We start from the raw sequence: 22,500 nt of genomic DNA, 5'->3' as shown, positions 1-22,500 counted from the left end.
AAGAGTTTGAGGCAAGCACACTCAAATGATAGGGTCATGAGCAAACTCCAGCATGGAACGCCATAGGTGCACGTTGATGTCTTGGATATGTACGCAAATGTGGTTCACTCTTTCTCTCTTTCTTTCTTTATCTCTCACTCCGTTTCTCTCTTTGCCCTTTAGATGAACTGACAGTTGCGAGGTATCGCATGGAGAAGCACTCCAAGTCCCCGCCTCCACCCCCTCCCAGGCGCAGTTTCCCATCATCCCCTGGGCCTACCAGCCGCAGCGGAGAGCCCATAATGTCTGAAAAGAGCCTCAAGGTCTGTAAGAGGAAAACACACACACACACACACACACACACACACAGACACAGACACAAACACACACACACACATACACACACACACACACACACACACAAAAACACATTGTTTTTTATCTCTGAATTTTTTGATATGGTATATCTTTTGATCATGATATGATCATGTGTGTGTGTGTGTGTGTGTCTGTGTGTGTGTGTGTGTGTGTGTGTGTGTGTGTGTGTGTGTGTGTGTGTGTGTGTGTGCGCGTAGAAGTGCGAGTCTGAGGACTCAGACATGCCTAAACCCATGGTGAAGCTGAGGAAGAGCCTGTCTGAAGTGCCCCGTCCGGCCTCCACACCCCCCACCACAGGGGTCCAGAGGGAAGGGGCCGACGATGAGAGGAACCACGCTGACATGGAGGTACAGTACGCCAGCCTGCATGGTTGTGTTTGAGAGAGAGAAAGAGAGAGAATAAGAGAGAGAGAAAGAAAGAGAGAGAGAGAGAGACTTGAGTGTATTGAGTAATATATTGCCGCATGTGGGTGGTAGTAACAGGTATGACTATTTACATGACAGCTGTCACACACACTGAGACTACAGTATAGCCTATGACATTGCATGATAATACAGTTAACAGCATATTGACAAAGCACACTGCAAATACAGTATGGTGCTGCTGTATTGACTTAAAGCATAACTCTCGCCAAAATGCAACCTAGGATCTTTTTGTGAATGAGCCAGAGTCACAATCGTTTAAAAGCATAATTACCTCGGAAGCGTCACTTTTAAGCTTGACCGTATTGTCGTTTTCGGGTCAAATGGCCCTTTGAATGAGAGTGGTAGGGGTACTACTATTTTGATGCGTGATCGCATCAAAATCGCTATTTTTCTAACACTAAGAAGGCTCAACACAACATGAAGCTTTGATCGAAGTATCACTAGGGTCTCTACACATGAACTCGAGCATTGAGAATATTGTTTGTGTAAACAGAGTTTACTAAAAGAACAACGAAACGAAAACGAAAGTTTGACTCGGGTACATTCACAAAAAGACCCTATGTTGCATTTTGGTGAGAGTTACGCTTTAAGGTCTATTCAGGCTGATTAGGATGAGACCAGATCAAGCTTAGGATTATCACAGCCATCACTAACTTTTACACACAGTGCACAGCTCTGGTACTGAGAGCATCTTCATTGGCTGGAACAGCTTGGGCTGCTCTGATTGGCCCCCTGCGGGGCGAACTCTAACTGAAGCACGGCCGTGACACCGGTGCCAACTGTAGACCACCGAGTCCTGCTGTGGGCCATCTGGTCAGCTGGGGCTCTGGGTTCCGCCAGTGACGAGACCCGCACTGGCCACAGACAAGAGAATGGAGTGGACGGTGGAGGGAGAGAGAGAAAGAGTGCGAGAGAGAGAGAGAGAGAGTGAAGGAAATAGAGCGATAAAGATGGAAGAAGCTAAGTGATTTGACGATGCTAGTGTAGAGGTTGTGACCTACCACAGAGCTGCAGTGAAATATAAATGTGTGATGTGTCAGAAGTCAGAAGCTCTCAGGGGCAAAGAAATCTGTTCACAGATCTATGATTAAGAGATCTGTGATTGCCTTATTGTCTCCAGATCTGTGAGTGTCTTTAGCTTTATTTATTTATTTGTTTATTTAATAGGGACAGTGCTAATTAATCAAGAGCTGTACAGCTTTCAACATTTCACATCCAAACCTCTTGGCATTTGTGGATGCTGTTGGATGTTTACCGGACAATCATTAAAGTCGTGAATTGATTAGACTGTCAGCAGGGCCAACAAGACATTAGCATTTTGTGGACAGCATACACAGTCTGGAGACGGCTCCAGATGTTGATTTATAGCAGAAGCCGACTGAAACAAGGCTTGCCTCCCTCTCTAAACGTGTCCAGAACACAATACTCACACCCCTTTGTCTGCAGCATCATGTGAATCTGCACCGGCGCTTAAAGTTCTCCCCTAATGTAGATTGGTTCATATTGTGAACGCAATATGTCACACTTATACTATTGATTCCTACCCACAGTTTGCCATAGTTGTCCCCAGACATAACATTAGCCTGTGGTTTGGCCTCTCCCAAGGAATGTGAATGTGTTTTGAGGAGCTGTGTGTTAATGATAGAACCCTGGCGGTCAGGAGTCTGGGCTTTCATGATTAGGGTGAGACAGTAGACGGGCAGCAGCCAGGCGCTGGCCGATCTTTGCTCACAGACAGAGGGGCACTGCAGGGCTCATTAGGTCCACCAGACTACAGTGGCTCGCTTCACTGGGTGCCCGGGTGGTCCGCGAGATGCCATCTGTGGCCCCTACTGCCCAACGCTCTCCGTGGCTTTGGCTGGTGCGCCAGTCTCACCCCTGGGCCGGGAGTCAACCAGAACGTAATGAGCTTCCTGCTCAGCCACACACACACACACACACACACACACACACACACACACAAACACACACACTCACTTACACACACACACACAGACACACACACCGCTGCAAACCAAGGCCCTTTTGGTGGTCCCTGGTCTCCCCATGTGGGCTCATTGGCCACTTGCCTGTTTCACAGCTGAATGCTCAGGTCACCTCCTTGGTGCCCAGTCTGAATGGCTTCGTTTATGAGGCGGATCAGCTCGCAGTGACCAGCTGAGTTCAAACAGGTGCTGACTGTGGACTGGAATCACATGGCCAGGGATTACATGTCAGATGCACTCCCCCCCCCCCCCCCCCACACACACACACACACCACACACACATACACACACCTTTTGAAAACAAGACTTCTCTTGAAACACATAGACCATTTTATTCCTGAGCAAATAGCACTTAGCATACTGCATGAAGTTATATATTTAGATAATAGCTGACATGCTTTTCAGCTAACCCTGACTACTCTCACAGCTATGTACTGCTAATAAAACTCATCATTATCCTCCCTGCGGTAGTCTGTAGCACTGATTGTTCAGGAACACACTGGCACCTCAGTCACATATTATTAGATGTGATAAGATATTCTTGAACAAGAATCTTCCACCCAGCCATACAGAATAATAACAGACTGAGGTCTGCAAATAATTTTTTCATCAACATAATATATTATATTTGCCAAACACTGCCTCAGGGTAGATGAAATTGTTCCATTTGAAAGAGATCTTCCGAGGAATCCAACCCGTAGATATTCACTACAAGTAATTGCAAATGGCACATTAAATCATTATCACCCTGCTGCTGCTATGGTTAGGCAATGAGAATCGTATATTTACTCAGATCAAAAGAAATGAGCTTGCTGTTCAAAATGCAGAGTTGATTCTGTTAGGGCCACGGTAAGTGTTTGCGTTGGTCTGCTGTTTGTGGTAATCATGTTGAGCATTTCCCTGATGTGCTCAGGTGCCCCGCATCGTGCTGACCACGTGTCAGTCCGAGGCTCCGCCCAACGGGGCCCACCAACCAGCCCCGCAGTACACCGTAACGGTAAGAGACCGGTTCAGGCGAGGCCCCCACCGGCACAGTGTGACGGGAGCCGAAACGCTGGCGTGGAGACAGAGCCTGGTAACGGACAGCAGAGAGCCCCAGAGGAAGCTCAGAGCGGAAGGCTCCACCGAGTCACTTCCTGCTCTCGAGAGCCTCCCAGAGGGGCAGGAGGGCACCCCAGAGGGGCAGCAGGCCCAGCCCACGGGGGCAAAGGCCCCAGGGGAGGACATCCGCAGCAGGACCTACCGCCGGCTGGACAGCCTGGAGGAGACCATCAGGGAGCTGGAGAACTCCCTGATGGAGTTTGGAGCTCACCCCAGCTCCGGGCTCCTCTCCCCCCTCACACCTCCAGCCGAGGGTGCTCCCTCCGACAGCGCACAGCAGCCTGACCAGATGCCCACGGAATCTGCAGGGTCAGGGGGGAACAAGAGGCCTCCGGTCCCGCCGAAGCCCTCCATCAGACCTCCTTACGTCCAGGTTGACCTCCCCGTCCGACAGCCACTCCTGCTCCTCTTCTCTACTGGCCGCTGTGCCGCTCACTGGATCTGTTTCCTTTGAATTCAGTCCAGGCAGACATAACATCAGCATAGAATTTTTTACTGTTTTTGGCAGAATGCTTCACAGTGGAGGCTCAGATGGAGAGGGTAGATAAGGCTCATTCGTGGCCATGTGTTTATGATTTAAACACTTCCTCAGATCAGCGATAAAAGGGCTCAGCTTTAAAGACTTAGCTGGACGTTAGTTGCTTTCCTGAGTGGACTGAATTCAGATTGAAAGTCAAATGATTTTAGGTTACAGAAACTGGTGGCTAAATTTTTTAAGAGTATATATTTTATGCACATGAAATTCAGTTTAAGCATTGAAGCACTTCAACCATTGTGCAAACTCAACTATAAAACAAATTAAAAGCAAGCACAACTTTTATTTGTGCTGGTTTGTACTACTGAAGAACCACCAGTTTGAAACCTTCTCAAATCCTATCAAATCTGCTGTCAGGGTTTCTAATATGGTTTTCCTCTTTGCTTTCTCTCGCTCTGTCAGGGGAGATGGGTCTGTCGACTTCACAAGCACTTCTTTAATTGATCTGTCTCTTGCATTTTGCCGTTTTTGTCTTTGTAAACAAGTGGTAGTGCTGACTCTGACAGTAAACTGTCTCCTCTCTGGCTATTTAACTTCTGGCGCACTCTTTATCCTGCGCTCGCTCTGACAAGCTTTGTGATGTTTCCGCTGCCAACAGTATTGGTTTGAACATCACAGCACACACCACACTGTGCAGATCTGCTGTGGCATTAGTTTTAGCATCAATAATAGGAAAATGGGTCTATGTGTTTATAGACCTTTCAGTGGTTTGAAAGTTAAAACATTTGGGGTTCTGTAATATCTGCAAATGCAACGTTGTTGCTGGTAATCCTTATCAGTGGGCAATCTCTGTATTCATTCATCTGTAAACAAGCTTTGTGCTGGTTGCCAAACTGGATTTTTTTTAACCTTGGGTATTTCTAGCATTGTGACATTGCCATTTCACACCACAGAGTAATGCTACAGTTATGACTTTAGAGACTCAGAGAGAGCTCCAGGCTTTGCTGTGATTGTAATGCATCTGGACTGAGCTGGGGTCCTACAGCTGGTCCCAGATCAGCCCTCAGCCACAGCCATGTACTGAAAAGTGATTCTAAAGCAACAATTCCGCCACTGCAGTCAGTGCAGTCCCACTGGGCAAATCCTTTATTTGTGTGCAGTGTGCATCCCTACTAGATTGTGCTGCTCAGGTGAGCATTAATGGTGGGAGGAAAATATGTCTGTCTGCATCTGTGTTTTAGTGGTCACTCACGGCTAGATGATGATGATGATATCCCTCCACATGACAGCCTCTGCAGTAAGCGAGACTTTCCGCTCACCCCAAAACCTGCCGTCAAGTCAGTGCTTCCAACCAGTTCTTGGCACTCATATGAGTCATTTTGCCCCCCATCCCTGTGCCTTTGCAAGCATCAACACAAAAAAAGCATTGGCTTAGGACTAAGGGATAGGCAGCAGAGCACACTAAATCACCCCCCACAGACACACACACACACACACAGCGGCCTCCAACATGACATCATCATCTGCAGAAGTGTGCAGTGGTGCCAGGCTGCTGACATGCCAGCCCCCTCTCTCTCTCTCTGTCTTTCACTCACTTTCTGTCTCTCTTTCACTCTCTCTCTCTCTCTCTAATACACACACACACACACACACACAGCGGCCTCCAACATGACATCATCATCTGCAGAAGTGTGCAGTGGTGCCAGGCTGCTGACATGCCAGCCCCCTCTCTCTCTCTGTCTTTCACTCACTTTCTGTCTCTCTTTCACTCTCTCTCTCTCTCTCTCTAATACATACATACACACACACACACACACACACACACACACACACACACACACACAGTGAGTTATCAGATCACTGCGCTTGGATCAGAGATCTCATTAGGCTCCTGGACCCCCCTCACGGCTCACTGAGCGCGCTCCAACTGGCCGCCGCTGGCATGGAGACTGGGCAGGGGCCACTGCGGCGAGCTGAGCTGCCCTGCGCTGAGCTGAGCGTTTGTGGCAGACCTGTGTGCGCTCTATATATTTAATGCCTTTTTATGTATCCATACTCCAGAGGAATAACTGATTAGTGCCTTACTGACTCCAAAGTGATTTTCAGATGTGAATTTCCCCATGTTTCCCATAACACTCATCACAGAAAGCTGCACCAGCCACGTGCATTTGCTTTAAGTTTGCAGTTTCTTATGGGGGAGCTCACAACACTAGAAGCCTATACAGGTAGGCGCCTAGCAGCACGTACACTCCTAGGGAATTCTACCTTCTCCTGGCTGCTGAGATAAAAAAAAGGAATTACATGGAAAAACTATCGTTAGTGCATCACTGTAAATTCTCTTTTTTAATTCCTTTCCTTTTCTGTTTCACATCCTTTACTGCTCTTGTCCTTCAGCTGGGAATAAATGAGTGTGTATGTGTGTTACAGGGCTTTGTGTGTCTTTTATTTATGCACACTTACAGGTTCTGATATTAGAAACAGTTTGATCGGAACGGGTGACCTTTATTTCTGAAAGTACATCCTCTATCTGGTCAGCTGATACACCTGTAGGCCAAATAGAGCCGTGACTTACATGAACTAACATGTCACCTCCATTTTCTTTCTCTCTTCCCTTCTCGTTCCTGTCCGTGTTCAGGGTGGAAACAGCGCCTCCTCTGGTGGAGGTAAAGCACTGCACTCCTCCTCCTCAGCAGCCTCGCGCCTCAAGCACCTGCAGCAGAGCAACCCAGAGAAGAGCAAGCTGTCCAAGCAGCGCGAGGAGTTCCTCAAGAGCCAGGGCCAGCTACAGGTACTGTTCATTCGTCATTAACCTCAGCCCCTAACCTCTCACCTCCAACCCCTGACCTTGTTCATACACTGATGTCACCCAGATGAATACACTCACATGTTTCATCTGCTGAAACACTTGCATAAAGCATGAGCACTCTCAAACTCATCAAACAGAATAGGATTAGTGCATGAGCCTCCACTAAAAGTTTCTTCTTGGAATCCATGTCATCGCAAGTGTTAGTTACTATATAAGTAACTGTATAGGACATAATGCATAGGTAATTGAATAGGCATAACTGTTCAGTACACTTGATGATACTGTATAGTGTCTATGTGTTTATGCATGTGTCACTCACTACTAACTTGCTCAGCTAATGCTACTCTTGTTTATCAAGTCAGTATCTGTCCATGGGGAAAGAGAGAAAAATAACATAGAGTACACACACACAAATCTTTATTTGAATATAGAAAAAGGGATAAAGCTATAAAACACATGAGAATATAAATTCTTCATAATTTATGAATAAAGCACATTAATAAACAGATGAATTATGGCCACACACTCTCTCTCTTTCTTTCTCTCATTCTCACACATACTCAAACACACACACACACACACACACACACACACACACACACACACACATGCAGAAAAAGACACATGCAGAAAAAGACACTTGGAGAAGACTCCCAGAGGGAGTGTGCAAGTGTGTGGCAGCAGGTGCCGTCTATATGATCCGCATGCTAAAGCAGGAGACTAGGAGGAACCATGGCAACGGAAACCTCCGAGCTGTTAGACTTTCATGTCTGAAAATTGAATTGGACACGTTAGACTGCAATATATTACTGCCCATATACTTTAAATTCACCCATACTGTTGTTCCCTCAAGGCTGAGTCTTAACACTCTTAGCTGTACATAACGGTTGTGACAACTCAGGTTTCGGTCAGTCAGAGGTAACTGCTTCCACTACTGAGTTCAAAGGAAGTGAGAGTGGCAGAAAGAGGGACAACTGGGTTTGGGTTTCTTTGAAAGCTGAGTCAAACCCCCCCCCCCCCCCCCCCCCCCCCCAGAGAGTTCACATTCCATAAACAAAGCTGAGGTGAAACCATCACCGCACACGGGCTCACAGCCACAGAGGCAGCAGAATGCTCTGGTCCTGAGTTATAAACACAAACATGCCATGTGAACTTCCCATAGGGCAGCACTCTTGTTCTCTCTCTCTCTCTCTCTCTCTCTCTCTCTCTCTCTCTCTCTCTCTCTCACTTTCCTGTTTTACATAGTCCAGGTCCCTCGATCATGCAGCTTGTGTCTGCATTAACAGCCCACGAGCTAACAGCAGGATAGCTGGCAAAGCCAGAGCACAAACACCGTGCCGCACTGACCTAACACAGATAAGAGGCAGCCCTGCTCAGCAGACACACATGCCCTAAACAGCATTTTCTCACTAAACAGAAAGAAGCAACCACACATGCATGTACACATGCCAGAAACAGGACATAATCCCTATTAATTCTTATAAAACGAAATCATCTAGATAATATCTCTTACATACTACTGGGTATTTGCACAGTTGAAGAAAACACACACACACACACACACACACACACACACACACAAGCACACACACAGTATTTCAGCAACCTTTCTGTTCCCACAGGTGTTAATAATCTGCTTTGCATTACTTATAGTTTGCTAATTCAGAGGTTAATGGTTTGTTCTTGTTAACTGATGCAGTAAATAGTGTATGTTAATAGGGCACCCGTGGAATCAGCACTTGCATTTCAATCATGCACAGGCTTAAAACCTGAGAGAGAGAGGAAAGAGAGAGAGTTAGATAAAGAGCTAGAGAGAGAAAGACAGAGAGAGTGTGCATGTGAGAGAGAGAGCTTAACTGGGCAGGTTGTGTTCCTACTGCAGGCTGTGTAGCTGTGTGGAGCTTGCCTTGATGCCAGGGTGCAGAGAGTATTGCACCATTTAGATAGATTTTCTCACAATTATAAAGACAAGTGGCCACATCATTTCAGAGGGATGGCAGAGTGCCACAAAATTACGAGGCTTCCCAATCCAGCCTCAGGACATAGTGGGTAATTATCATTACCTCATTTCTCCCTCCTTTCTTTCTTTCTTTCTTTCTTTCTTTCTTTCTTTCTTTCTTTCTGTCTGACTTCATCTGTCTCTCTCTGTTCCTCTTTCTTTGTTTTCTTCTCTATCTTCTTCGTAATTAAAGTGAACTGGAAATGAGACAGAGACAGAGACAGAGACAGAGACAGAGACAGAGACAGAGACAGGGAGAGAGAGAGGGGCAGCGGGACCAGGAGGCTGTGTTTGGCTGTTTGGCTGCACTGGTCTACTTTCTGGAGTGAATGTCTCCTGCGCTTGGGTCCACTGTTAAATGAAGTGGAATCAGTGTCCGGTTACATCAGTCCACTCTCTAATTGCTCAAAGCATAGTAGACAGGGAGGCCACTAAAACACACACACATACACACACACACACACACACACACACACGCCTCCCACCATACACTACACTCTCGCCCACTATTCATTCTCTGTTCTTGTTTTTTTTAACTGGCCTTTCCTATCTGTGTGTCTCCTCCATTATTTCCCCATCTGTCTATTTTCGTATCCCTCAAAGGCTCCCTCTATCCCCATCTCTCTCTCTTTTCTCTTCTCTCTCTCTCTCTCTCTCTCTCTCTCTCTCTCTCTCTCTCTCTCTCTCTCTCTCTCTCTCTCTCTCTCTCTCACTGGCTTTTGTCACCATCCTGCAAATGAATGGGAAGTTAAGCCTATTATTTAAGCACAAAGCACGATGTCTCAACACACCATACGCTTCTGTCCTTCCCCCATATTCACTCCTCCACTCGTGTTCTTTCGTTCTCTCCTCTCTTCTCTCTCCCTCACACCTTCTCTCCCCTCCCTCAACCTTTATTAGCATATTGTTTGCGTTGTGTTTGCTGTTGTTTACACGACACAGTGCAGCAGGTTAGGATGTGTGTGACAGAAGGGGAGGGGGTGTAGGGGTTGGCAACAGTTATTTTCCATAACTACACAAGACACACACCTGTCAGCAGACTACTATCCCGCAGGGGAAGGAAAAGCGCAGGAGCGTAAGAGAGGTTGTTTACCGGTGTTGGGTACTGTATTGTGCTCACGATAATAATTCAGCATATGGCTGCGAGTGGGAAGCACAGACGTGTTTACCTTTGCAGCTGCTTGGCATTCATTTGAAGTGGTCCGCTATGTTAGGAGAGAACCTTGGTTTCTCAGATGAAGGAGAAGGAGGATGTTAGTCTGATGAGTATTGATCTGGACCAGGATTTCAGCCACCAGAGCTGCTATGCCCATGATTACTGCAGGCTTACACAAACACACACACACACACACATACACACAGGCGCGCGCTGTATAATCTTTTTCATTACACACACACACAGGCACACTCACACAAACGCACACATATCCCACATGCACATATATCCCCGCACACACACACACCATCATCATAATCATCATCATTATCGTCAGAGTCAATGCATGATATGATGGTAATGATATGATGATTTCAGTATTTTAAAGTTTAAAATGACTGTACTGTACATCAGTGATTCTGCTGCATGTGCAACAGGCCAAAGTTAATGGATTGGAGTTAACAGTGTCATGTGTTCTGTGCCCTCTTCATCCCCCCCCCCCCCCCCCTTTTCACATTTGACCTCCCTGCACACCGTTCCTGTGGGTTCCACCTACGCTCCTGTGACCTGTGTGACCCCTGTTTGACCCCATGACCCTCGGCAGCAATGAGTGACCCAGCCTGATTTGGCCCGACCCGACCCGACCCAAACCCTCTCCACTTCTTCATCCACCCTCCAAAACCGCATCCCAGCACTTACTACACTCCTAACACCTCTTTTCAGATGTGCTATGTGAGATTCACAAGTGTGTGTGTTTGTGTGTGTGTGTGTGTGTTTGTGTTTGTGTGTGGGTGTGGGTGTGTGCTTGTGTGTATCTTCTCTGTTTGTGCCGTCTATTTTTACGTTTTGTTTTCTTCACTCCGCTTTTTTCTCATGACATCTTTCTCTCTGAAACCTTTTCTCCACTGTTCCCTGTCCACCCACTCCTTTAATCGGCCCCACCATCTCTTCTCTCCACACCCTGCTCCTGCTGCCCTTACTCCCCACTGACCCACGCGCCACACTGACCCTTGTAGGCCCTGGGTGGCAGCTTCCTCACCGACCCCATCCTCGCGGGGACCCGTGCAGCCAGTTTCTCCGGCCGCCTGCCCTCCTCGGGCGGCTCGGGGCCGACAGTAGCCCTGTTCGCCCCGGGCCTCCGCAAGTATCCCCAGGACGGCAGCGGCAGTGGTGGCGGGGATCTCCCGGCGTTCAGCGCGTCCTCCAGCCAGGCGAGGGCGCTGTTGGCCAGCCTGGGCGCCGAGGCCCTGCTGCTCTCCTCCACACTGCGCCAGCACCGGCTCCTCCACCCAACGGCGACGGCGCAGACCAACGGCCGTTCGGCCTCCTCGCCGTCCCCCACCACCTCCCCCACCGCCACGACCCCTTCCGTGTCCCCCTCCACCTCCCCCTCCACCTCCTCCTCCCCTCTCACCTCCCTCACACTCTCCTCTCTGGGCCTGAAGAGCGTGGGCCACAGCCTCAAGTACCCCATGTCCAGCCTGGGAGGGCAGAAGGAGGGCAGGAGCAAGACCCTGCCCAAGGCCACATCATACGGAGCAGAGTGAGGACCAGGAGGAGCAGCAGCAGCAGCATCCATATGCCAAAAAAGACCCCCCCCCCTCCCAACCACATCCCCCTTTTAAACGATCGAGGAGACTGTAAAAAAAAAAAAAAAAACATGGCACGCAAAGACACGACTTGCCTCTAACTCCAGTTTTGTTTTGCCTTTGCCAGTTTTATTATTTTTTTACTTCATTTATTTTTTTCATTTCACTCTAATCATCCAGTTTTGGAGTTAAGCAGACTTCACCTCCATCTCCTTCCATCCTCCATCCTTTCCCTTCTCCATCTGTGGGTCTCCCTACCATCTGGGGCTTAGGCCGGGCTCGGCTTGTGGCCTGTCCCAGCCACGGTGCCCTCAGGTCGGGCCCGAGTCCCACCGCCTGCCTGGCTGGACCGGAGCTCCATGGAACAGACGGGCAGTCCTCCGTGCGCTGGCACTCGGGCGTGGGAGGGTGAGAGAAACCAGCTGGAACCAGGCTCATCACGCGCCACCACCCATTTGCCAAAATCTCCCATCGGAATGTAGTGGAGGCGGACCTCCTTCTAGTATACTATCTAGACTGTGAACTAAGTTATTATAACGAGTAGAGTTGCAATAATAGCAAAAACAGTGAATAGTTTTTCGGTGTATGTCCAGATTTTCATCACCAAAAGAGTGGGAACCGTGTTGAGGCAGAGGTGGAAAAAAACGACAAAAAGACATGTATATGTGAAACACAATTTGATGTGCTTCTGTTCTAGACCTGTTGACACAAAACAATGTTTCAATCTACTGCATATTTCAGCACTGGTGCTATCACTTTACTGAACATTTTTCAAGGATTGGTCTTCAATTGAACATGGTTGACACATTTCAAAACTTCAGCTCCATCCCCATGCACACACACACACACAAAGCCCACACACTCACTGCCTTTACCCAAAACATTCCATGATGTCACCTTTTTGGCCACCATCTTTTCTGTGTGTGTGTGGGCATTTGGTTGGCATAGCAACAGACACAGGGCTTTGGGATGTTGGACGCTGTCGCTCGAGGCGGGATTACCGAGGCTGCAGGAGCTCTGCTGGCATCCTCAAAGCAGCAGGGTCCATTGGCATCCCCAAGCGTACTTTTAGGATTTAGTCCTGGGAAAAGCATAAACAAGATTGCCCAGAGAAAGTGACAGCAGCAAAAGGGAACAATCAATATGAAGTCCATGGGCCCTAATTTGAATGCTGGGCAAAATGCAAAGTCAGTCTATGAACCAAATTCTTGTTCATGAACTACGGTATCATGGGGCGTGAGACAGCTTTTAGCTGGCCCACTAATGTTAGTGCTTCTGCTCCTCATGGTATTACATCTGCTAATAGATTTTGCATAGCTATTACGCAAGCTTTAGTTAGACTTTAGATTTTGCACTTTGCCAAGCATTTAAATTAGGGCCCCATGTGGAAATATCAGGTTGACCATGATAGATAGTCTTTAACAGCCAGTTATAGCACAAGATTCTACTATAGAGAAACACAGGAAATTGAGAGTTAGTGAGTAGTTAGCCGTCAATAGTAGTTCACTGAAGAAGCACAAGTTACATTTGTGGACCAAGGGGAAATATGCCTGAGGCATATTGACAATTCCCCTCTATCAAGGGTACCTGAGCATTTGAAAATGGGAAAGAGTTAGTCACCCATACGTGGTCAGCACTTTGGGAATACACCTTAGAGGGGCTTTAAGGTGTCGCACAGTCAGCCTTGTCTGGAAGAAGCTCTGCACGTTCCAGTGCTCCCTGCCGTGAGGCTTAGAGTGGGCTTCAGTCAGCGTGGCACGGGTAGCTAGGATGGAGGACAGGGGAGTGTGTGTGTGTTTTTGTGTGGCTCAGTGTGTGTGTGTGTGCGTGGCTCAGTGCATTAGAGGCAGCAGGAGTGACAAGTTTCCTCTCCTCGCGGCTCTGGCTGTCAGCACAGCACAAGTGCTCCCTTTCCCCACTTTTTCTCCCCTCCTCCTTGCCTCCCTTTTATGTTGAGGATGCATCACTGAGACAGCCCGGGGATGTTTGTGTTATAAAAGCCTGAGATGCAGAGATGGCGAAGGAGACTTGGGGAGGGAAAAAAGGAAGAGGGACAGAACTAGGATAGAGCTGCATGGCCAGTTTCGAACAAGTGTATTTCACTTATTGTCACAAATGTTTAGATGAGATAAACGTCATCAGCAGGGAAAAGCACATTTGGGGACTGGGGGATGGTTTCAGTTTAAGGGAACACTACAAAGGGAATCGGGCTGAAGAGTGTGGGGAGAGGAAACGGTGTTCTTTCACTGGTTAAAAAAAAACTATTAGCATTCACCTCCAGTTCTCAGAGGGTTCCCGCTAGTGTTGTTCCTTCATCTGAATGTTGTCTGTGTGGGAGTACGTTTGTCTGCTCTTGACCACCCACCGGGCTGAATTTGACTCCCTCCGATTGGGGTTAAGGGAAAATTCGATAAAGCTGTTCCGAGGCCTGTAGCAGGCAGAGGGTGCCATCAGATGAGCGCGGTGGGGGTTTGCTGTTTGTCATTCCTGTTTGTGGCTTATCAAGCTGTGTGTGTGTGTGTGTGTGTGTATGCTGGCATCTGGCAGATCTTGTGTAGAGCACAGATAATAAGTGCTGGCAGCACTGAAAGTCTATTCACTGAATAGTGAGAAGCACAAGTAGACCACCCCCCCCCCCCCGCCCAGAAAAAAAGGCAGAGAGGAAAACAAAAGGCTTGGGCGGAAAAAAAATTACAAAACCATCTCCATTCCATCACGCAACGCTGAAGAGGTAGCACTAGCCACACGCTAGCACACCAGGCTCGGCCCCCGGGTCTTCAGCGGTGAAGCCAAATGAGAGAAATTGTCTTAGTCATGCGGCAGTAGACGCATTCAGCTCTTGAGTCTGCCTCTCGCCGAGTTCCATTTCCGTTGCCTCTCTCCCTCCTCGCCGTCCACCCGCAGTCATCCAGGGTCATGCTTCACTGGAGATGCGGAGTGGTGTGTAGACCATTCCACCCTTTACTAGTTTGCATTATTCCTCTCCCCCCTGGAGTCAAGCCTGCACTGGGCATAACTACTGTGAAGGGTACATTTTAGGATGTGTACATTTCAGGGTAGGGATTTAAGGAGCTTGGGTGTGCAGGCCTTTTCATGGTAGGATGTATGTGGTGTTGGGTAGGTGCGTGTGTCCGTGTCCGTGTGTGTGTGTGTGTGTGTGTGTAAGTGTGTGTGTGTGAGTGAGGGGGGATATCTGTTATAAATGTTTCAGTCAGTCAGCTCTGGAAGGTAATGAAAATAAGGTGTAACTCCACAAGACAATGAGAAGATGAGTATTGTTTTGTAATTTTTGAACACAACTGAAAATGTACAAGGCTCGCGTTAATAGAAAAAACAAACTACCTACAATGAAAGGCAACAATCAGACAGAATCATTCTCACTCTCTAAGGAGAAGCTTACACTGTAAATTCATGAAACTATATTGACACTATTGGTGTTTTGTAGCCCTGGAAACCTACAAACAAACTACAGACAAATCACACAGGGATGCACTCTGATCATCACATATCATCCTATTTTTGATTTCATGTTATTTGCTGACCATTTCTTTGTACAGATTGACCTTGTTTTATAATTCTTGAAAAAGATATATCACACGGATAGATTATTTATTCATGAGAGGAAAACATTTTATATATTGAGTTGAAATATTTACAGTACATATGTACAGTGGAAGTTCATATATGTAATATACAGTTGGACTTTTTTAATCAGTGATTTTTTTTAAGTGTGTTTGAAATGTTGAGTGAATCAGATGTTTTTTGGTTTCTTTGGGAGGGTGGGGGGGCTCGTGGGTAGATCACTTGAGAGTTCAGAATGTGATTTAGCACAAGAGCATCTATCTGGAAAAAAATGTCTAAATGCACACTTAACAAGCACTAGGAAGAGAGAGAGAGAGAGAGATTGTTGGGGTGGTAAGATGTAAGAATATGTGAAATGAAGCTGTTTATAATGCTGACAAGTCCTGCTGTTGTATAAATCTAATTTGGACGTTGTGGTTCCTGGTGACATTATAAAGACCATGGGACTAGGCAAAAACTCCAAACCGTAGAACCATCCTGAGTTAGAGCTCTCTCAGCAGTGGTGTATTCGGGGACACATCAAAATCACTGTGTCTCTTTAGACTCCCCCACTGGAGGAGTCTGGTACTGCAACAACCAGGCCCTTTTGGAAAAAAAACCCAAAAAAACAACAACATGGAACCAGGGCCTTTGATTCCAAAAAGCAGGGTAAAATACTCTACGTCTTGTATCTGATCACAAAAAACTAAGCTGTTTTTGTGATTTGAGGCTCAGAATCTATAGAGCAGTTTTCTATTTCTGCAATTGGCATCTCCTGCTTCTAGGGATGTGAGATGGGAAAATTGTCTTATTGAAAAGCAGAACACTGACAGATGACTCTGCTTTTAATTGCTCATGTCTGGGGTTCTGGTTATATGTGTAGCACACTGAAAAACACTCTCACAAGTTCTCCTGTAGTATTCATACAAAGATGATGTAAGGTTTGTGCAGTTCCTGTCTCCAGAGATATGTGAGCCATTCTAAGGGGTTTACATGAATGTGTGGATGTACCAAATTATGGCATCAAGCAAACAAACAAAAAATTAAAAATAAGACACCAACCATTGACAGTAATATGTATATATAGTCCTTCTTAGAGAGTTCTACAAAATGTTATGTCCAGAATAATAATTTATTTAAAAAGCAACGGAGTTCTAAGATATATATATATATATATATAAATATATATGAAAAAAAGATGAATAACAATTATGATGATGATGCATGTATATTCTCAAGCAATCGCACGGTGCCGCTGAAGTTGTCTACATGTTCCTTTAAAAGACTGACAAGTTGAGAAGAGTGTGTTCAAAGTGTTAAAGGTTTACACCTGTTAAGAAAAAGAACTTCTGTTTTGTTTTCTAAATAATAAAAAAAAACGCGACACGAGATGTCCAATAAGTGATGTGACACAGGCATGTGTACAGGCCTTCTGCTTTTCTGTGACGTGGTGATGGGGTCGGACAGTGGCTTCGGCGAGCGTGGAGGAGGAAGAGGAACAGTACCTGAGCATCGCCCCAGAGCACAAGCTCGCTACGAACCCACAAAGACACATTAAGGTGTTCCCACTTATCTCCCGTATGTAGAGTAGTGTGATATATGAACCAAGCGGAAAAAAACAAACTCTATAGAAATAATATATACATCTATGACATATAAATCACAACAGATATTGAAGAAACTAATTTAATCTGTGTGGATGCTATGTTGAGAAATGTGACTTTTTTTTCCTCTCCTGTTTTGTACATAATTGCTGTGGTTGTGTGGGTCAGTAAAGTGCAGATCTCTTGTACGCCGTGGTGCTTTGTGTTTTCTTTGTTTCCTCTCCCAGGAAGGATAATGGGCACAGCGGTTAATTTACTAATGACAGGTTTAGGACTTTTATTCTGAAATAATCATTTAAAATGTATTTACATGATTGCAGCATTTCTTGCATTCTGTTTACAGCAGTTTCTAATATACTAAGCCTATCTCTGCTCTGCATTTATGTTGTATTACTGAAGATAGCAAAAAAGAAAAGTAATTGAAAAATGGTTTCAAAAGAAAGCTCACCTGTATTCTGAAGGAACACAAACCGGCTTTGTCTTTTGCTCATTAGAAAATATAGCAGTTAAAGAAAGAATATCAACAATTTGAAGTGTAATGAAAACTGAAACATCTTATTTCTTAAAGGTTTTCCAAAACTGAGACTGTATCATATTAAATGAGATATCTAATAACCGTATGTCCTCATAGTGGCCAACAAGTGCACAGTAAACCCTTAGTGACTTCTAGACACTAAAGCTTAATGTTGTACAGTATTACATATGGTGGCATACACACTTCTACAGCCTAGGCCTGTGGACTAGTTGGAACGTGTACTTTAGGAGTCCGGCCTCTGGGCTGGTCTAGGCCTGTGGACTAGTTGGAACGTGTACTTTAGGAGCCTGGCCTCTGGGCTGGTCTAGGCCTGTGGACTAGTTGGAACGTGTACTTTAGGAGTCCAGCCCTCTGGGCTGGTCTAGGCCTGTGGACTAGTTGGAACGTGTACTTTAGGAGTCCGGCCTCTGGGCTGGTCTGCGTCCGTCTGTCCGTCTGTATGGCTGATTTCTCAGGTCTAAAAGTAAATGTGAACACAGCACTGAGTATTAATACATTTGGGAGGTCACTCATCTTAACAAATTAAAAAAATGTAACAATAAAACAAATCCACTAGACTCATATACCCAACTGAAAAACCCAAACGGCTGACCACAACAATATACTTAACGGCAGCTCACCTGTGATGATGTCATCGATGGCCCCATCCGTGACCTGTGGCTTCACCTGTCTTTTCTTCAGCTCAGCGATAAGGTCCATTTGAGGCATCATGGGTCTCTGGGGTAGACACAGGTCAAAGCAGAACACATGAGAGACGCAGCAGGGAGTGGACACAGAGCAGAAGAGAGATGGTCGAACGAATGACATGAGGCAAAGAGCGGAAGTGAGAGAGACACCTTTGGTCCACCCTGGTCTTTCTTCGCTGGAGAGGGCTGGGTCTCTTTTGGCTCCTCATTGCTCTGAGCCTCCTGCTGTTTCCTCTTCTCGTTTTCCTGATGGGCCACCTGAGAAACACACACACACATATGCATACATACATACATCTCAATAAACATTTGCACAGTATTTAAATGTTATGGGCTGGGGGTGCGGATTTAAGCGCCCTGTTACCTGATAGGCTTTGCAGAAACGATGGAAGAGGGAGAAGAACTGGGAGGGCTGTGTGGTCTTAGGATTCTCTCCGAAGTACTCCACCACGGACACAAACGCCTCCTGGAGGAGAGAAATCATCAAAACATCAACACTATTTGTCATTTGAATCGCTGTGTGTGTGTGTGTGTGTGTGCCATGCTTGTGCTTGAATGTGCGTGCACTGACCTGTGCAGCCTTGCCATCTTTGTTGAGGGCCTCAAGTTTCTCACTGTTGAACTTGACAAACTCTTTCAGGACAAAGTTATCGTCCTGCACCAGGAACTCCTTCTTGGTCACCTCCATGCCCCGCTCCAGATTACGCACATCCTGCAGCACGCTGTCCAGAGACACTGGTACACACAAACATTTATTTATATTTACACACACACACACACACACACACACACACACACACACACACACACACACACACACACACACACACACACACACACAATAACAACAATGAAAGTTCTGTAAATGAGTTACCTCTTCATATGGTCATAACTGGGTATGAATTCATAAGTAATGGGTAAAAAGTGAAAAGTAAGTAATATATCAAAGTATGAAATAACATCATGCTCATCTTAGAATAAGACCAGCAGACCGCTGTGGACAATTTTACCAAAAATATACACCATCTGGCTGTACTTGTGACTAAGTGCAGCAACGCTTTCAGTCAGCTGTTAGTCCTTCAGAGTGTTGTGCAAGACGCTGCCTTCCTTAAAAAGCCAGCCCAAAATAAACTCTTCCATAGTGTGGAAGTGGTCGCATTGTGTGCATGTGTGAGCACATGAGAGTGTGTGAGGGCATACATGTGAGTGAGTGTGTGTGTGTGTGTGTGTGTGTGCGTGCATGTTTGTGTGTGTGTGTGTGTATGTGCATGTTTGTGTGTGTGTGTATGTTTGTTTGTGTGTGTGTATGTGTGTGTATGTATGTGAGTGAGTGAGTAAGTGAGTGTGAGAGAGAGATAGTGTGTGCGTGTACAGTATGTATGTATGTATGTATGTATGTATGTATGTGTGTATGTCCATACCCAGGGCGGCCTTGTCCACAAACTTGAGGTCAGTGTGGAAGGAGGCCAGCTCAGGGTATTTCTCTTGCACCATGTTGGCTATGAAGTGCAGCAGGGTCTGGGAGCGATCCGTGGACTTGGTGTCCAGCAGCTGAGAGGGCAGAGGGAGAGAACTGATTAGCCATGTCTACACCTTTTATGAGAACTACCGTGTGAGTGTGTGTGTGTGTGTGTGTGTGTGTGTGTGTGTGTGTGTGTGTGTGTGTGTGTCGAGTGTAAGAGTATAGATGAGTGGTTTAATCCATCTAGAGTTTCAGAGTGCTGCCATTCATGCATTTACTCAGCCTTTCTGGCAAAAAAGAATAAATACACAAAACACTTCAAAAGAGACATTGCTCACCATGATGAAACCCAAAAAGTTTAGTCACATTAACCTGTTACTCTGGATATGTTACTCTATGGATACTGCCGCAAGGTTTTCAGAGATCTCTGTGAAGGTGACGGCTTTTCAGCCTTTTACCACTCCACTCAGAGTGTGACTCACCAGGTCCAGACTCTGCAGACGGAAGCCTCCGGCAGCTCCCCTCTTACTGCTGTTCATGTAGTTTCCAAAGGCCAGGATTATCTACACACACACACACACACACACACACACACACACACACACACACACACACACACACACACACACACACACACACACACACACACACACACCATCTCATATTTCAGGAATACACTTCTCTCATATGATACACATCCATGTTTATATAACAGGGCATGACACACAGGGCATCTGTCACAAGTCTAGAGTGGCATACCTCTAACATCTTCTTCAATTTGCTGGAGGACTTGATAGATATGGAGGCAGAAATAACAGAGTCCAGTTGCTGTGGTAACAGGGAAATAAGAGGATATCATGAAGAATCTTCATCAGATGAAAAAATGCATGATACATCAGCATTTAGAAATGATAGAAGGATAGAAACGAAGGCTGGAAAGTACGTTGTCTCGGAAATCACTAACTAATACGGCATGATACGGGCATAACATAACAGACCTTTTTGTTTTTTGTTTTTGTTTATTTGTCCTTGGGTGACATGAAAAGCGCTCTAAATAAAATGTATTATTATTATTATTATTATTATTATAACAGGAGACTGATGACACTACACTTTTAGCTGAGATTAGCATAGAATTCCTTAGTTCTATTTTAGCTGTAGCTAGGGCCTATCCCTTGAAAGTGGCCGAAGTGGAGGCCACACTCACAGGCTGCAGGCGCTTGAGGCTCTCGGGGAAGTTGCCCATGAAGGTGAGAGTGGTGATGCGCTGGGTGAGGCGCGGGATCTTGCCGAAGCGCATCATGAACTGGTCCTCGTCGGAAAGGTCCTCCAGAGACCGGCCCTCGCGCTCGTAGTTCTGCATCAGCTTCAGCTCGTAGTCCGATGGCACAAACTTCTCCAACAGCTCAAGGAAGTCTAGACTCAAGGACTGCTGATTATACCTGAGAAGTGTGTGTAACAGAGAAGTGTGTCAGAAAGGCCTGAGGTGTTGAGCAATATTAGCAAGCATGGGTAAAGCATCTGTAATGTCTGTCACAATAGAGTGCTGTAGAGTGCACTATTTGGTTGGTTATACCAGCAGAATAACATTTGCCATACCAGCACTCTGAACTGTTAACTTTACAGAATGTATACAGTGTAGCAGCAGTCTGACCTGTTCTAAAGCCATTGAGCCATATGGAGTATGTAAGTAACCTGCAGTGTAGTGCCTGCAGTGAGCCACCTATTGAATGTTAGCATTTTTAAATGTAGTAGCTTTATCAAGTCCGTTAGCATCACTAGCATGCAGCCAGAGGCTACTCACGACTCTATGGCTGCACAGATGTCCCCAGGGCTCATGCCACCCTTGCGCAGGGTGATGGCCAGGTTCTTGGATTTGTTGCCCTCCATCAGCGACACCTTGCTGGAGGCCTGCTTGGACACTTTCACCTTCAGTGTGGAAAGGCTTGCAGGTGGACCCTGGGCCTTCGTCTTAAAATGCTCCGCAAATAAGTCCATATTCAATTCCTGTGGAGAGGACAAATGGAGAGATGAAATGAAAGAGAGTTGGACAGAAGGGGGGAAAGAGAGAAAAAGTGAAGAGAGAAAGAGAGAAGAGGAGGATAATCTTACCTCAAGGACCTGCTCATCATCCAGCTCACTGAACACAGTGCCGGACAACTGGTTCGAATTCAGGGCCTGCCAGTTCAGGAGTGGCATGCGGAACTTCGTCTGAATGGGTTTACGGCTCTTACCAGCTGCAAAAGCAAAAGTTGGATTACCATGGTTAGCGCGTGGGCTCTTGACCATAACCGTTAAAAGCACAGTAATTAGATCTATAAAAGAGGACAGATGTCATTTTGGAAGTACTTCATCTCCAAATCAATGAATGCATAATAAAATACCTCTGCACTCACCTATACAGTACACTTAATACATACTAGTACATTAATACACCTGTCACGTATATCCCGTTGCCAAGTCCTACATCTTACCTGGAGCAGGTGCAGCACCTGGAGGTGGAGGAGGACCTGGAGCTCCTGGTGGTGGTGGGGGAGGAGGAGGCCCTCCAGGGGGAGGAGGTGGCGGAGGAGGAGGTGGAGCACCACCAGGCGGAGGAGGTGGAGGAGGAGGAGGTGGGGCGGCAGTGCCAGGGGGAGGGGGTGGAGGAGGAGGAGGAGGAGGCGGGGCGGCCGCAGACGAAGTGTCTGTCACTATCAAGTAAAGGTTGGAGATGTGAATTAATATCACATACATAGAACATGAGAACATGAGGACAC

At 46.4% G+C, this 22,500-nt stretch overlaps 2 protein-coding genes across 4 annotated transcripts in view; one reads left to right on the top strand and one right to left on the bottom strand.

Moving 5' to 3' along the window:
* Positions 1-10,996, top strand: part of srcin1a (SRC kinase signaling inhibitor 1a) — a 41,219-nt gene extending 30,223 nt beyond the window's left edge. Inside the window, exons 14-18 of the mRNA XM_076266803.1 lie at positions 163-302; positions 555-704; positions 3,681-4,241; positions 6,979-7,131; positions 10,909-10,996. Coding sequence (XP_076122918.1) covers positions 163-302; positions 555-704; positions 3,681-4,241; positions 6,979-7,131; positions 10,909-10,914 — 1,010 coding nt within the window. The 3' untranslated portion in view covers positions 10,915-10,996. The remainder of the gene's footprint in view (positions 1-162; positions 303-554; positions 705-3,680; positions 4,242-6,978; positions 7,132-10,908) is intronic.
* A 6,310-nt stretch (positions 10,997-17,306) lies between these two features.
* fmnl1a (formin-like 1a) overlaps positions 17,307-22,500 on the bottom strand; it is a 17,091-nt gene continuing 11,897 nt past the window's right edge. The window contains exons 15-27 of one of the 3 annotated variants that reach the window (XM_076265133.1): positions 22,216-22,434; positions 21,854-21,978; positions 21,546-21,748; positions 20,949-21,183; positions 20,501-20,569; positions 20,224-20,304; positions 19,701-19,830; positions 18,851-19,014; positions 18,644-18,745; positions 18,430-18,537; positions 18,214-18,310; positions 17,961-18,050; positions 17,307-17,903 (exon numbers count right to left, since the gene is read on the bottom strand). In XM_076265133.1, coding sequence (XP_076121248.1) covers positions 17,986-18,050; positions 18,214-18,310; positions 18,430-18,537; positions 18,644-18,745; positions 18,851-19,014; positions 19,701-19,830; positions 20,224-20,304; positions 20,501-20,569; positions 20,949-21,183; positions 21,546-21,748; positions 21,854-21,978; positions 22,216-22,434 — 1,598 coding nt within the window. In that variant the 3' untranslated portion in view covers positions 17,307-17,903; positions 17,961-17,985. Of the gene's footprint in view, positions 18,051-18,213; positions 18,311-18,429; positions 18,538-18,643; positions 18,746-18,850; positions 19,015-19,700; positions 19,831-20,223; positions 20,305-20,500; positions 20,570-20,948; positions 21,184-21,545; positions 21,749-21,853; positions 21,979-22,215; positions 22,435-22,500 lie in introns of all 3 variants that reach the window. The other 2 variants (XM_076265134.1, XM_076265131.1) reach the window with 2 other exon arrangements.

Source organism: Alosa pseudoharengus, unplaced genomic scaffold (assembly GCF_046254945.1).
Source record: "Alosa pseudoharengus isolate Yale_2024_CS ecotype anadromous, Long Island Sound unplaced genomic scaffold, YU_APseudo_1.1 YU_APseudo_1.1_scf_4, whole genome shotgun sequence".
NCBI classification, from domain to species: Eukaryota; Metazoa; Chordata; class Actinopteri; order Clupeiformes; family Clupeidae; genus Alosa; species Alosa pseudoharengus.
Note: the sequence above shows the minus strand (reverse complement) of the source record. Positions and strands in the feature narration are given on the sequence as shown.